Source organism: Ambystoma mexicanum, chromosome 6p (assembly GCF_040938575.1).
Source record: "Ambystoma mexicanum isolate Mex_15411 chromosome 6p, UKY_AmexF1_1, whole genome shotgun sequence".
Classification (NCBI taxonomy): Eukaryota; Metazoa; Chordata; class Amphibia; order Caudata; family Ambystomatidae; genus Ambystoma; species Ambystoma mexicanum.
Window position 1 is genome coordinate 251,461,971 of NC_090935.1, and position 16,813 is coordinate 251,478,783.

The 16,813-nt window shown below is 49.2% G+C and overlaps 1 protein-coding gene across 4 annotated transcripts in view; it reads right to left on the reverse strand.

Moving 5' to 3' along the window:
- Positions 1–16,813, reverse strand: part of MYO5B (myosin VB) — a 1,432,615-nt gene that overhangs the window by 303,342 nt on the left and 1,112,460 nt on the right. For all 4 annotated transcript variants that reach the window (XM_069626964.1, XM_069626962.1, XM_069626965.1 and 1 more), the window contains exon 22: positions 1,417–1,653. In XM_069626964.1, coding sequence (XP_069483065.1) covers positions 1,417–1,653 — 237 coding nt within the window. The remainder of the gene's footprint in view (positions 1–1,416; positions 1,654–16,813) is intronic.

Consider the following 16,813-nt stretch of genomic DNA (forward strand, 5'->3'; position numbering starts at 1 on the left):
TAAATAATTAAATAAAAGGTTAGCTACCCAAGGTTCCTTTTGCTTCTCATCTCTATACAAGACCGGAACACTGACGAGTCAACCCCCCCCCCCACCTCCGGCCCCCAGGTGACACAAGTGCAGACGATGCAAAGTTGGATGGCAGTGTTCTTGGCTAAGGGACATGTGACTTAGTGTGCCGCCATCTAATGTAATGGCTGAGAGGAAGCACATTGGCCTTCCGTTGGCCTGCGTTTGTCAACTCATGCCACCGGTGGTGTATTTTTTGATATGTGGTGGGATGGTAAACATTTATGCACGGTCAGAGATGGTTGCTACTAGGGCCGACAGTTCTATAACCCACACACCACAGGTAGAACGCTGTGTAGGTTGGACACACTGACAGGCAATACATTGGTTGGACTGAGCAGGAAAGAGCACTCATACGTATTATGGTAGGTATTGGCAGGGTCGGACTGGCTCGTTGGCTCGTGCACCAGTGAAACAATGTCCCACAGTCGGAAATGGCACTTCTTTCCTTTTGTGACATACTCCTTGAGTGGTACCCAAGGGTGAGTTTGTTGGTAGTGTGTTGCAAATTGTGCATTTTAAAGAACAATCGTTCATTAACACGGGTCAAAAATAATAGCTGTGCAGTGAGCGAACTCATCAATCTGACCCTCTTCGCCGAAAACGGTCCCACTTTCCCTGAACAAAAATGTCCACAATAGCCTGTTGGGCCCGCACTTGGGGCATTGCCCTATTGGCCAGTCCGAGCCTGGTTATTGGGTATTTGTGTAGCACACACCTGTCGCTGCTGCAGCCTCGAATCAGAGTTGACATGTGCAGAGGATTGTAGGACAGGTGCATGTGTGTGTGCCCTGAGATGTGCACCAATCGTGGTGCTGTCTTGCTGCACCAGATGCTGCATCAGTCCAGGAGGATGGATTTTGAAGGGGGTTCCTGTGTGCAAGTAATGAAGCGAATAATTAAATAAGTGCACCATTCCAAACACTAGCGGGTCTTGCTATGGCTGTTCCTGGTTATGACGTTGTTGTGGACCCCAACTGGCTTGCTGTAGCCGAGGTTCAGAGAGTGGATTTTGAGACTATGATGGCCTGAGCAGGATGGCTGATGGTAGGTGGGAGCTAAGCCTAGCGGTGGTTTCCTTTAATGGTGCTGCTGAAACTGCAACTGGGCATATATTGGGGTATAAATAGTTAGGTGGGGGATCCAGAGAGAGTGACACTCGGAAGGTTGCCGCGCGTCTCTCTTTTTCAGACCGTTGAAGTGCTGCACTTTAATGTAGAGTTTTGTGACATCAGATATGCGGCAGTTCAATATATTGTGTGAAGAGACCACAAAATACGTTCTTACCATGCCAATGATTGAAAACCCCCAAAAACATTATTTTCAGCGAGCATTTGGCTGGCCTACCTTCTGCAGGAGTCCCTTCTCTGTGGCGTATGTGTCCTCCAAGATCTTCCTTTCACTCTGCGCGTTTCCAAGATCCACGCGGAGGCGCTCAATCTCCGCCTGCAGGCTCACGATCTGGTTCTCTCCTTCTTGGTTCTGCCGTTGCCGCTCCAGCTGCTTCTGCAACTTCTCCAGCTCGAGGGTGTAGGACGCGGTGGCGGTGGACAGCTGCTCGTTCAGGTTCTTTTGCTCCTTGTTCTGCAATTAGGGTGACAACATAAAAAGGGTGAGCGGTACCAAGTCAATATCAACAGACACAAAGATCCAGGAAAAAGCAAATAGTTAATAAAAAGTATGAACACACAATACACATTAATGTAATTTATTAACACTTATAAGAACGGACAAGAGGCAGTTTATCCCTTTCCAACATAAATAGGAATCCTACATGTTTAATAAAAAGCAGTGGCAAAGCCAACAGTTTCCAGTAGCTTGTGTGGTGGTGGCCAAAAGTGTTTGCCAATAAGTGATTACGCTTGGCTACAATCAACGTTGACATAGTCATCTATGCTTGGCAAAGGTCTATGAAGATTGGTTATGGCTGGTAATGACCCGTAATGGTTGGCAGTTGTTGTTGATAGTTGGTAATAGTTTATAATAAGTGACAAGGGTTGGTGATAACCAGGAAGTGTAGACAATGGTTGGCAATTGTTGGCAACTTTCAGTCAATAATCAACAATAGTTGGCAATAGTGTAATGATTGGCAATGTTTGGGCATTGTTGGCAAGGCAATCCGAGGGAGCTACCAAGGGGCCACCAGTAGAGGGTTGCCAAATTGACTCTGGAACCTCGATCTTGGCTTCCAGCTGACAGCACTGGTCAGCTCCAGCTGATTGATAATGTGCCCCTCCATATTAGCTGCTTTCCTCAAACGCAGGTCACGCATCATCTCAACCTTGCTGGCTTTACACAGCCGCGTATCAATCCGTGCGGTCAGTTACTATACCCATTGGTCTTTTTATGGCCCGAGTCCCACGTGTCCGGCACAAACCCAACCCTGTAGAAATCTTAATTCGTTAACCCATGATCTGTTACTTCTGCAGGCAGAAAGCAGGGCACAGACACTTTGGTGCTTGACCTCGCGCTATTGCAGGTGTCTGAAACCAGTGGCTCTCCAGATGTTTTGGACTATGAGTCCCATAAGTATTCCTCATTGACTACCCTGGCAAGGGTTTATGGGATTTTTAGTCCTAAACATCTAGCGGGCCAATGGTTGCAGACCCCTGCTCTATGGAATTCTATGTGCATACAACTGTGTGCTGCCAAACAGGTGTTACATATGTGATGTCTTCAAAACGTATTTTTTGTTGAAGCCTTTCTTAATGTTCTTCCTCTCTCACCAGCTGCTACCTGTGTCACTTAATGCCCGTTTGTGTGGTCGAAAGGTTTTCCTGGGACCAAGCGACTCCCCATGACCATATATTGAGTTCACCACCTTTATCTGGGGAAATAACTAGATGACCAGGCTAGTGTTTCTCCTTGGTTAACCGGGTCTCTTCATCCCTGGAAGACATCTCGCAATGTCTTCTGTGCTTTCTTGGGCGTGTGGGCCTATTCAGCCCGTTCAGTGTCTGTGCCAGTTTGAACAATTCCAAAGAGGTTTTGTCACTCTTATCTCGGAAGTGTAGGCTTTATGCGTTCCCAAGCTCTTCTGATGATTTTATTGTTGATGCTCTGGGAAGTGTAGGCTTTATGTGTTCCCAAGCTCTTCTCTTCTGATGATTGTCTTGTTGATGCTTTGGGAAGTTTAGGCTTTATGCTTTCCCAAGCTCTTCTGATGATTGTCTTGTTGATGCTTTGGGAAGTTTAGCCTTTATGCTTTCCCAAGCTCTTCTGATGACTGTCTTGTTGATGCTCTGGGAAGTGTAGGCTTTATGCATTCCCAAGCTCTTCTCTTCTGATGACTGTCTTGTTGATGCTTTGGGAAGTTTAGGCTTTATGCTTTCCCAAGCTCTTCTGATGATTGTCTTGTTGATGCTTTGGGAAGTTTAGGCTTTATGCTTTCCCAAGCTCTTCTGATGACTGTCTTATTGATGCTCTGGGAATTGTAGGCTTTATGCTTTCCCAAGATCTTCTGATGACTGTCTTGTTGATGCTCTGGGAAGTGTAGGCTTTATGCTTTCCCAAGCTCTTCTGATGATTGTATTGTTGATGCTCTGGGAAGTGTAGGCTTTATGCTTTCCCAAGCTCTTCTCTTCTGATGATTGTCTTGTTGATGCTTTGGGAAGTTTAGGCTTTATGCTTCCCAAGATCTTCTGATGATTGTCTTGTTGATGCTCTGGGAAGTGTAGGCTTTATGCTTTCCCAAGCTCTTCTGATGACTGTCTTGTTGATGCTCTGGGAATTGTAGGCTTTATGCTTTCCCAAGATCTTCTGATGACTGTCTTGTTGATGCTCTGGGAAGTGTAGGCTTTATGCTTTCCCATGCTCTTCTGATGATTGTCTTGTTGATGCTCTGGGAAGTGTAGGCTTTATGCTTTCCCAAGCTCTTCGGATGACTGTCTTGTTGATGCTCTGGGAATTGTAGGCTTTATGCTTTCCCAAGATCTTCTGATGACTGTCTTGTTGATGCTCTGGGCTGGGAAGTGTAGGCTTTATGCTTTCCCATGCTCTTCTGATGATTGTCTTGTTGATGCTCTGGGAAGTGTAGGTTTTATGCTCTCCCAAGCTATTCTGATGATTGTCTTGTTGTTGCCTTCGCAGGGTTTAATACTCAAAGACTGACTTGAGAGCGCAGCCTCACCAGCAGATGAGTCAGCGGGAGTAGCTCACAGGGAAAGCTGGAGAGGCCACTTTTAAGGTCTACCTTACGTGGAGTCCCACCTATTGTCTTCTTCCTTTGCCTCTGTGATTTTAGAGTAACTGTCCTAGCCCTCCCTCTCGTTCCTCCTCCTCTTGCCACCAAAAATGTCCTGTCTTTCTGGGGAGCTGCGCTGCTCATTCTCCCACCTCCTCTTCTGAAGCACCGCCTGCTCTTGATTATACCCCATCCTTAACGTCTCTCAATATCTACATCTGGATGGAGCCGGCTTCACCACCCAATGTTCCCAACCCAAAACACCTTGTCCTATTTGCGTTATCTCCTCTAAGATATCGCATCCTCCTACTAATGGTACCACTTTCACCTCTTTTATATGACCTTTGAACACCTGATATTACCACCGCCACCGCCTATGTATCACATTCACCACCTGACGATATCATTTTCTCTGTATCATCTCTGGCCCCTGTTGTTATTACCTCTGCCTGCTATTTTATTTTATAAAACCACCTCCTCCTGATGACCACCCTCTCCCCCTATTGCTACCAACTACGACTGCACTCTTGGTTTTACCATCTCCTTTGGACTACCGTCTTCCCATCCTCAAGTTCCCATCTTCTCCTGCACCCTAAATTGTACCAAATCTTCTTTCAATCTCTCAGCTCCCACGACCTGCTCCTGCACTACAATGCTCCCAAATCCCCAGTCTTCTCCATCTCTTCGGCCTCAGCTTCATCCGACTCTCTCCAGTCTCCAGCCACCACTGTACTGGAGATTGTCCAATCCTGCAATCCCATACTGACTGACTGACCGGGCTATCTGGGTTGTATAGTAGGGCCCCTAGGCGGGGCTATTAGGGATTGGCTGCACCTGTGTTTGGTAACAGGGGCAGGGTTGGGATTGGCTGCTGCTGCTTGGTGCTCCTGAACTCACTTTTGGCCGAAAGGGTGAAACCAAGCCTTCCTTTGACCTTTCCGCCATATTGGATCTCAGTTCTACTTCTCTGCCCTTCTTTATTGGTGCCTGTGCAGGACTCAGTTCCCTTATTCCCTCAGCGTGTGATGGAAACTCTCCTGGCAAGCTACAGCCTACTGAATGTACAAGATTTGGAAGCATGAGGTAGAATTTCTAAATTGTGCACAGGGGGGGAACCAAGAACTGTTAACTTAGTCTTATGCTTGGACCCGCCTGCTGTTGGCAAAATTATGAACCTCCAAGTTCATACCAACGCTTTGAAACAGAATTGACTTACTGTATAAGCACCTAACAAGTGAACAATAAATAAACAAATAAAACCAAAGGACTCTAGAGCTCATGGAGCAGTCCACTAACCTACTCCACTGTATCAAGTGGAAGTCTCTGGTACTCCGGACATCTGAAATACATCTTTTGATACCACTGGTTTAAATAAAACAGTATTCCAACAAAAGCTTTAACCGGTGAACGAATGAAACATGCTCCAGATAAAGGAGGGGGCTTTGGCGGCCTAGACGGAGTGTCCGGTTCTCTCGTTTGGGGAAGGCACTCAATATGGCAATCCAGCCTAGTCTTAGTGTAATATTTGGGAGGTTCAAAGCTACCCAAGCTTTACTGCACTGGGTGGTTGTGGAGGGTCAAGGGAGCCTGGACTAGAACACTGCAACTGTCTCCTGCTCTGCGAAGTGGATCAAGGAAGGGTGACGAGGGGTACCTCCTCATACCGCCCCCAGGCCCAACATCCACTGTCGGGGTGGCATGCAACACCCAGATTCTCCTCTTGGCAGCCATTAGAGCCAGCCAGGGGACTTGATAACACTATAACAAAACCCCAGAGGTTGATCATAAGCAGCAGTATTGGGGGAGGTGGGGTGGCATACTGCTGTCTTCGATTTAGTGCCAAGGACGAGCATGTTTGTCCTTTTTGCATAGACTTGCATAATAGCCTGGCACTTACCGGGTTAAATGCACTACATCAGTATATAAGAAACATTTGTTGTTTCATATATCCTGCTAACTGATAAGTTAATCAACTAGAAATGTATCTCATCTCTTAGCCAGCATATTTCCGATGAGCCGTGGACGTACATGAGCCACAGACAGAGCAGAACCACTGCCATTACTGGGTAATGATGAGATAACGGCAGCCATGTTTTAGGAAGGTGGTAGAGATTCGATTGTCTGGCACACACACGAGGGCCCATAAAGCTGTGCGAGATTGATGTAGGTCTCTGTCCAGAGCACAGGTACACACGTCGATGCACCTCTTGTCATCAGTGAAGTCGTGCTTAGCCACCCGAGAACCTGAATAGGGATCATGATGGCATCAGGTGCCTGATCAGGTTGTGTGACATGAAATGGAAGGATCCACTAGCTTATGCCATGTCGATCTGCCCAGCAGAATTATGCAGGTCACGAATGGTGCTTCAAAGCCCTGCCCTCCAAGGTCAGAGGACGCTCCATTAGGAAGTTGATGGTAAATGTAACTGATTAAATGAACCGTACTCAACTATTCGGTGTAGAACCCTATAAAAACCCTGATGTTTCTGTTTTCAGGGGCCAGTTGATTTCTGCATGGCTGTCTGGAAATATGTCCCGCCTCTACCTCTGCTGACGTGGCTGCTTATTTGATCATATATTGATGAATGTGGGCTTCCTCAATTTGGCACACCCTGAAATATTAGAGTTTTTGATTTCTGTTTTAATTAGAAGGTAAACTTGCAGAACGACCACTGACAAAATGGGGCAGAGCGTACTTAAAGAATACATGGCTGAAGTAATATCACTGGTGCACCAGAAGTAGTCTGTATGGATTAATACAATGGTCACAGAGAGCACCCAGGTATTGTCCAGTGTCTGCACAAGACCACACCAGTAGGGGAACTGTTGATGTTACATGTCGTATATAACAGGGTTCTGCAACCTGTAGCTCTCAATTCTTCTGGACTCCAGCTCCCATCAGCCCATCCAGCGCAATAAACAGAGGTACCATGAGGGTCATAGTGCAAACATCCAGAGAGCCGCACCTTCAAGACAACTGCTTTACACATTCGGACAGGTGTCCAGGAGTATGCTAACATGTGGATCAAATACTCAGTGGGAGTACTAGTACTAGACTAACTGCCTCATCACGAGTTTGGCGGTAACCCTTAAATGTGGTGGTAACACTACTACTGCCGCATTTAAGGGTCCGCCAAATCACGGGCTTGGCAGATTTACCCCCAGCTCTGATCTGGGGGCAAATCCGCCACGATTTTGGCTATTTTCTGCGCTATTACCGCCGGTGGTAATACAACCGAACATTACCCATTGGGCCCAATGGGGAATGGGAAATTCCCAAATGAGCCCAATGGGGGATGGGGACTTACGGTTCCGCCAAACCCGTGATCCGGCACTAGTAGCACAGAGGGGTTTGGCGGTAGGGCCAATAGCCCCGGCGGTAATACCACCGGGGTTAGCACCCAACTTGTGATGAGGCCCGAAGGCAAGAGAGCTTATTAGCGTGGCACTTCAGAAGTGACCGTTTTCACGGTATACCAGGGATGCATCCCTTAAGGGTTTAATGCCAAAGTGACAAGTGCCTTCTGAGCACTTCTTGCCATATCATTTTGGGTAAAACAACTTAATTACTTGAATTAATTAATCTTTTATAATGTGCTTAATACCAGAGACCAGTCTCTAAGCGCAGGACTGGGATTCCAACCCGTGTGGCTCTGCTTTGTCTTGCTTCCAAGACAAACGCATTGCCCCTGAGCGATCCTCCCGGCCACATGACATGTGAAAACCTCTATGCATTAGCTTTTGGGTGAGGCAGGGGTTAAATGATAATCCAAAACTATATCAGCAGCACAGAGCTTGGACCTGAATGAACAACCACCTTGTTGCTATGAAAACATATGCCAGGCTCATCTGTGCAGTCACATATTACTCATTCCTGAGTAATTCTTGCAAGTGAAAGGCCACATCTTCTGCTATGACTTTAGTGAAGGTCCATGGGCCTAGCTGATGCCGAAGGGGCACCAGGGAGTAAGGCTTGCAAGGGAAAGGCCACATCTTCTGCTGTGACTTTAGTGAAGGTCCATGGGCATAGCTGATGCCGAAGGGGCACCAGGTAGTAAGGCTTGCAAGGGAAAGGCCTCATCTTCTGCTATGACTTTAGTGAAGGTTCATGGACATATCTGATGCCGAAGGGGCACCAGGGAGTAAGGCTTGCAAGGGAAAGGCCACATCTTCTGCTGTGACTTTAGTGAAGGTCCATGGGCATAGCTGATGCCGAAGGGGCACCAGGGAGTAAGGCTTGCAAGGGAAAGGCCACATCTTCTGCAATGACTTTAGTGAAGGTTCATGGACATACCTGATGCCGAAAGGGCACCAGGGAGTAAGGCTTGTAAGGGAAAGGCCACATCTTCTGCTATGACTTTAGTGAAGGTCCATGGGCCTAGCTGATGCCGAAGGGGCACCAGGGAGTAAGGCTTGCAAGGGAAAGGCCACATCTTCTGCAATGACTTTAGTGAAGGTTCATGGACATACCTGAAGCCGAAAGGGCACCAGGGAGTAAGGCTTGTAAGGGAAAGGCCACATCTTCTGCTATGACTTTAGTGAAGGTTCATGGGCATAGCTGATGCCGAAGGGGCACCAGGGAGTAAGGCTTGCAAGGGAAAGGCCACATCTTCTGCTATGACTTTAGTGAAGGTCCATGGGCATAGCTGATGCCGAAGGGGCACCAGGTAGTAAGGCTTGCAAGGGAAAGGCCTCATCTTCTGCTATGACTTTAGTGAAGGTCCATGGGCATAGCTGATGGCGAAGAGGCACCAGGGAGTAAGGCTTGAAAGGGAAAGGCCACATCTTCTGCTATGACTTTAATGAAGGTCCATGGGCATAGCTGATGCCGAAGGGGCACCAGGGAGTAAGGCTTGCAAGGGAGAGGCCACATCTTCTGCTATGACTTTAGTGAAGGTTCATGGGCATAGCTGATGCCGAAGGGGCACCAGGTAGTAAGGCTTGCAAGGGAAAGGCCACATCTTCTGCTATTACTTTAATGAAGGTTCATGGGCATAGCTGATGCCGAAGGGGCACCAGGGAGTAAGGCTTGAAAGGGAAAGGCCACATCTTCTGCTATAACTTTAATGAAGGTTCATGGGCATAGCTGATGCCGAAGGGCCACCAGGGAGTAAGGCTTGCAAGTGAAAGGCCACATCTTCTGCTATGACTTTAGTGAAGGTTCATGGGCATAGCTGATGCCGAAGGGGCACCAGGGAGTAAGGCTTGCAAGGGAAAGGACAAATCTTCTGCTATGTCTTTAGTGAAGGTCCATGGGCATAGCTGATGCCGAAAGGGCACCAGGTAGTAAGGCTTGCAAGGGAAAGGCCACATCTTCTGCTATGACTTTAATGAAGGTTCATGGGCATAGCTGATGCCGAAGGGGCACCAGGGAGTAAGGCCTGAAAGGGAAAGGCCACATCTTCTGCTATAACTTTAATGAAGGTTCATGGGCATAGCTAATGCCAAAGGGGAACCAGGGAGTAAGGCTTGCAAGCGAAAGGCCACATCTTCTGCTATGACTTTAGTGAAGGTTCGTGGGCATAGCTGATGCCGAAGGGGCACCAGGGAGTAAGGCTTGCAAGGGAAAAACCACATCTTCTGCTATTACCTTAGTGAAGGTCCATGGGCATAGCTGATGCCGAAGGGGAACCAGCTAGTAAGGATTGAAAGGGAAATGCCACATCTTCTGCTATGACTTTAATGAAGGTTCATGGGCATAGCTGATGCCGAAGGGGCACCAGGGAGTAAGGCTTGAAAGGGAAAGGCCACATCTTCTGCTATGACTTTAATGAAGGTTCATGGATATAGCTGATGCTGAAGGGGCACCAGGGAGTAAGGCTTGAAAGGGAAAGGCCACATCTTCTGCTATGACTTTAGTGAAGGTCCATGGGCATAGCTGATGCCGAAGGGGAACCAGCTAGTAAGGATTGAAAGGGAAATGCCACATCTTCTGCTATGACTTTAATGAAGGTTCATGGGCATAGCTGATGCCGAAGGGGCACCAGGGAGTAAGGCTTGAAAGGGAAAGGCCACATCTTCTGCTATGACTTTAATGAAGGTTCATGGATATAGCTGATGCTGAAGGGGCACCAGGGAGTAAGGCTTGAAAGGGAAAGGCCACATCTTCTGCTATGACTTTAGTGAAGGTTCGTGGGCATAGCTTATGATGCAGTAACAAGCAGAGGAATGAGTGCTGCCGCTCCCCTGGAGGAGAAGCAGGAGGGAACATTGCGATAAACGAGTCGTGAGAGGTTGTACTGTTTTAAAAAAAAATTGGGAGCACATGTGAGATAGATCAAGGTCCAGTAGGGCATGGCACAAGCCTGGATGTCCACAGTCGACCTTGGTATCCAGGGGAAGGATTGCGCTGCAAAATACAAAGTTCATGAAGATGCCTTTCAAAATGTAGAGGGGGGCTTAAAAGTTACTCAGGTCCTTTGAGGTGGACCAGGAGGATAGGGCCACTTCAAATACCTTATGTTCTTGTCTTTGGGGACCAGGCTTTTCAGCATAGAATTGGGAGTCGAGTTGTCCACCGCACTGAGCTCGGTTCAAGTTGAGAATTACCACTGATGGGTATAATTGATACAGTGCTGTTTGGCAGCGGCAATGGCTTGCTTGTCAAATGCACTGGGAACTGCAGGTGATGTTGGGTTGGCGGCGCTCCACGTCTTGTTGCCCTCTGCTATGGAGAAGTGATGACTGAACTTTGGCAATGAGCCAGCTCGACTGGCTCAACACGGCAGCAGAGTACTGCAGTGACAGCGGCTTGGAGCTTGAATGAGCTGATGACCAGGCAGTGGTGTGAAGTTGGGGACTGTAGAAGACTTGGCATTGTGCGAGACTCAAAATTGTGGAGGCCGTTGAACGTTGAGGTTGAGGAAGACTATGGTAGACTATGGTGTCCAAACCAGCTTTGAGGCAGATTGTTGATGCATGGAGAGACAGAAATGGTTTCTTTGGTTCCATGGTTGCTGGTAGGCCCATTCGGGGATGAGCCCTTCCATCAGCCCTTCCCAACTCAGTAGGATTGTAAAGTCAACTTGCATGGTTTAAGTGACCTACAGCTGCCTGGTTCACACAGCTCTTTTTCCCCAAATATGGCCTTGGGATGGAGCCATCTTTCTTCAAGACTTTGGAATAGACTCTACCCCAACAGAGTTTGAGGTGACTCCTTGTTATCTTGAAGTAAACAAATGAATCTACTAAGGGGAGTGTTCCCCCGTTATATTGACAAATGCTACAGCAGATTGGTCCAGAGCAATACTGTTGTGAGGGGTCCACTCTAGGCAGATATAGCAAGTGTCCTTTGCCTTCTGATGCCATACCCAGAGTGCTCTGTCTGCAGGAGGCGGGTAGGGGCAGAAAGTTTAAGGAACTCCTTTTACTGGGCTAAATGCCTCCTCTGGGCTACTCTTATTCCACCCCCGCCTCTGTCTGACTACCGCAAAAGGACTCCAGTGATCAGCATCCTGCTGTGAAAGGGCTGCTGACATGTACTGTCTCTGAATCACTGGTCCTAGGGGACCTCTCAGGTGGGTTCCTCTGCCCTGCAGGACATTTTCAGCCTTACTCAGGCAGATCAAATGGGCAGCTTCCAGGGCAGGTTCCCACATGGTTATGGTGCTACCTAGGCCGGATGGCTATTACACACCCATGAGTGATTCTCCTCACTAAGCTGACAGTGCTATGGCATCTACATTCTCTGTCTGTATGATTGTGTACCCTCAGCAGCAACTGTATCATAACTAGAATGGCTTAAGCTTACAGTTTCTGAGCCACTAGACAGATTGGGTACACAATTATTATGTTGTGAACCAGACGTGCAAATGATTAAAAAGCCACCTTTTACAGATGGAAATGTGTGTTCCAGCAGCTGTCAGGAAAGTACATATGACCTTTGACCCTGCAAATCCCACCACTGCAGGACAGTAGCTGGAGATGTGAGGAGAGGGTCACAGCACAGGCACATGAGTCCACTGTGGGGCGCACAGATCGGCAGAAACTACCCACACTGTTTTATTTCAACCAATCAAAACATTCCAGGCTATCGTGCCCGCACTGATGGCAAACAGACCATTTGCTACATTCCTGTGATGTGCCTTAAAGATGTATGAGGTGCTATTTTAATTATACACTACTCATGGCCGAATACCATTAGCCATTCATGCCTGAGTGAGCATTGGTTATCCAAACTCCTGCTGATGACACTTTTATATATGTACTCATTGAATCTTGGGTTGGCTTCTTAGCAGTATGATGCATTTTTCAGGATTTCAAGTAAGTGGTGCGGGTATGAAAGTCACAGTGAGCTGCGGTAACATACATATATTATGATAGACATGTACCCCAAAAGCAAAGAGGCAGCAGAAGATAGAGAGAGTGGGCAGGCGCAGAGAGAGAGAGAAGGAGACAGGAGGAGAGAGGGAGCAGAGGCACGAGGAGAGGGCTAGAGGCAGGAAAAGAGAGAGAGAATATGCAGGCGGAGAGAGAGAGAAGGAGACAGGAGGAGAGAGGGAGCAGAGGCACGAGGAGAGGGCTAGAGGCAGGAAAAGAGAGAGAGAATATATAGGGGGAGAGCGAGGGGAGGAGACAGGAGGAGCGAGGGAGCAGAAGCACGAGGAGAGGACTAGAGGCAGGAAAAGAGAGAGAATATGCAACGGAGAGAGAGAGAAGGAGACAGGAGGAGCGAGGGAGCAGAAGCACGAGGAGAGGACTAGAGGCAGGAAAAGAGAGAGAATATATAGGAGAGAGAGAGGGGAGGAAACAGGAGGAGAGAGGGAGCAGAAGGCACGAGGAGAGGGCTAGAGGCAGGAAAAGAGAATATGCAGGCGGAGAGAGAGAGAGAAGGAGACGGGGAGAGAGAGAGCAGAAGGAACGAGGAGAGGGCTAGGGGCAGGAGAAGATCGAGAGAATATGCAGGTGGAGAGAGAGAAGGAGACAGGGGGAGAGAGGGAGCAGAAGGCACGAGGAGAGGGCTAGGGGCAGGAGAAAAGAGAGAGAGTCGGCAGGCAGAGAGAGAGAGAGACAGGAGGAGAGAGGGAGCAGAAGGAAGGAGGAGAGGACTAGGGGCAGGAGAAGAGAGAGAGACTATGCAGGCAGAGCGAAAGAGAGAAGGAGGAGACAGCAGAGATGGCGCAGTAGGCACGAGGAGAGGGCTAGGGGCAGGAGAAGAGAGAGAGAGAGAGTGGGCAGGCGGAGGGAGACAGGAGGAGAGAGGGAGCAGAAGGCACGAGGAGATGGCTAGTGGCAGGAGAAGAGAGAGAGACAGAGAGAGACAGAGAGAGAGGGGAGGAAACAGGAGGAGAGAGGGAGCAGAAGGCACGAGGAGAGGGCTAGGGACAGGAGAAGAGAGAGAGAGAATATGCAGGCGGAGAGAGAGAGAGAAGGAGAGAGGGAGCAGAAGGCACGAGGAGAGGGCTAGGGGCAGGAGCAGAGAGAGAGAATATGCAGGCGGAGAGAGAGAGAGAAGGAGACAGGAGAGAGGGAACAGAAGGCACGAGGAGAGGGCTAGGGGCAGGAGCAGAGAGAGAGAATATATAGGGGGAGAAAGAGAGGAGGAGACAGGAGAGAGGTAGCAGAAGGGGTGTCCCGGGGTGAACGTGAAGCGTTTCCCCCCGGGGTTATTTTGACGCTGCACAAGCCAGCGAGGTGGCCTGCATGTAGAGCGCCTCTCCCTGGGGTATAAAAGGCTCATGGAAGGTTCGGGAATCAGGCGACGGTTGGGGGACTTGAGACTGAGAGTCCTGTCTCCTGCTCCCGAGCCTTCCCTGTTGGCTGGGCCTTCAGTGCTGGAGTGCAGCGTAGGTGAGAGGGCTAGATTGTTATTTATTTATTTTATTTATTTTATTTATATATTTATAACGCGCCGAAGCTCGCAAGCATCAGGGCGCGACAAGCACACGAGAGGACAGATCACAGGACAACATAAAAAAGAGAGGACGGGGGACTCAAGGGAGTCCATGCTGAATATGTAACGAATTACCGAAAAAGTAATTGTTGGGGAGGTTAGGCATAGTTAGCATTGGAATAGTACTTTTAAAAAATATACTTTCCTTATAGTCGGGGGTACCATAGATAAGGTACCCCCTCTTACCGCATCAGCCACCGGCTTCAGTTAGTGACCGAAGTCGGGGTTTAGTGTTCTTTCTGTCCCGGCATTTCAGAGGTTTTTGCTGCGGGGGGGTGGAGAAAGGTGCAGGGGAGCGTGGTTTGGTTAGGGGAGCAGTTCGGGTTTATGTGGCATTTTAGTGTAGGTGCCTCGCTGCCACGGGTCCTCTTGGTTTTGGCTGGTGTCAATTAGTTAGTACGGGTCGGGACCCGTGTGTTTGCGCGGCTTGCTGCGAGTAATCTATACGCGGTAGCCGCCACGGGACAGAGGAGGCAGTGCGCGTGTTTTAAAGGGACCGCACCAATTGTTCTGTTCCTTTCAGTGTGGTGTGGCCCCAGTGATATTGGGCTTCTGTTTTTTTGTGTGTTCATTTTCTTGGGGGCAAATAGGAGCCAAGGGATGGGACTTTAAGTGCAAGGGTAGTATCTAGGTTGGGGTAAAATAAAAAAATAAAAAAATAAAATATTTTTCAATAACTTCTTAGAAGCCTTATTAACTTTATTTAGGTAAATAGTAGTTCCACTAGGGCTACATTGTGGGTGCTGCTGCCAAATTTGTCAGCGCATTTATCGGGGTTAGCGCCCTCGGGTAGATTTTGGCTCGGGAGCATTAGGTTAGATAGGTGGTTAATAGGGGCACATCATTTTATTGCGCTGTCATACCATTTAGCGCACTATGGTGGGTCAGGGAGCCAGCAAGAAGACTGCGATAGATGCAAAGGCTTTGAGGGAGGTTCTTGAGATCATTAGTAGGGCATCTAAGGCCCAATTGCAAGGGGCAGTGTTGGAGGTCATTGGGGAGGGGGAAGTAGTTAGGGATAGGCCGCAGAGTAGGGCAGCGGCGGATGGGGCTCTTGTGGCAGTGGTGGCTTGCACCCCTGCGGCAGGTAGAGGAGAGGCCTGGGAATCCAGTGGCAGGAAGATGAGGAGGGAGATTGATAGGAGAGCAGCTAGGGGAGAAGTGTTCTTGGGTGGGGAAGGAGACAGGGATGGTTTGCATAATGAAAGGGAGGATGTGGGGGATGTCAGGAGTGTCCAAAAAGGGGTAGGACAAGGGGGCAGGGGTGGTGCGGATGACGTGGTACAAGGTGGGGCATCAGGCCAGAGGGGAAAAGGGGGCAAATACCTGCGTAAGAGTGCAGGTGGGAGAAGGAGAGAGAGGTCCCCATCAATTAGTGAGGTTAGGGAGGGGTGCGGAACGGCCCCCCCAACTAAAAGGAGGCCAGGAGGAGGGCGCTGCCCATCTCCCGCTTTTATTGAGGATGAGGATGGAGAGGGTTTAGGAACGGCCCCTCCTTGGTCGCCGCGAGGGCAGTCTAGAGGGCGCAGCACGGCCCCTAGCGACGAGGACCACAGGGTGGAGGAGAGTACACCTCGCCCGAGAGAAGAGGACCAGGAAGGGGTTTCTGCGGCGCCGCCGAGAAGACGACAAAGGAGTGGTGGGGCGGACGCCCCGGGCTCTCAAGAGGAGGAGCTACTCAACCTGAGCATGAGCTCGCATCAGCAACGATATTTCAGAAATGATGAAGTTGGGATTGAGGAATACGTAGGGCAGTGGGAGGATGAAGGTTCTAGGGCATTAGGGAAGAGGGGGAATGAGAGGGGGGTTTTAGGTTGAATTGGGAAAGACGGGAGCAAGAGGTTTGGGGGGCAAGAGGTCGGGGGAACAATTGGCTGGGCGAGACTGCTGACATGTTTTGTCCCCGCAGTAGGAGCCCAGTAAAAAGGAGATGAGGAGCATTGGAGTGGAGGTCAGACCGCAGACAGGCGATGGCAGGCCGTAAAGAGGTGAGCGGGAAAGGGACTGGTCAACTGCATGGCAGAGGGGGGATATGAGGACGGGGGCAGGAAATGAAGGGTTTGGTCTGCAAGGGGCAAGGAGAGAGGTTGGTGTACAGGCTATTGGAGCCATGGCGAGTGACAAGGGAAATTGCTCGGTGGAGGTACAAACGGACAAAGTGGTTGAGCCATTGGTGCTCGAGGTACAGGTTTCAAAAGAGAAAGAGGCTGAAGTGAAGGGAAAGGAGAAAAAGCTACCTTACATGGGCATCACGAAACCTCTGGGGGCACACTTGATGGCAGCAACTAAGGATCTAAGGATAAGATTCAGGCAGGGGAATTTGTGGACATGTTTAAACTGCTTCATAAGGAAGTGAGAGCAAAGGAGGGTTCTAAGGAAGAGGAGAGAGAGTTGGCCTCACGCCCAAGAGTACCGGTGACAATTGAAAACTGGACGTCGGCGTTTATTATATATGGATTTGATAAGGAAGGCGATAACAAGCTTCGGGGGCTTTGCGTGGGTATGTTATGATGAGGAATTCAGAGCAAGAATGGCTGGGGACAGTCAGGCTGTTTGGGGGAAGATAGACATGGATTTATGGCTGCAATGGATGGCGCCAACGAGGCCTGCCCCGACCTTGCACACAGCAAGTGGGCTGTCCGTGCCTGTCCGGCCCTTTCTTGGTCGCC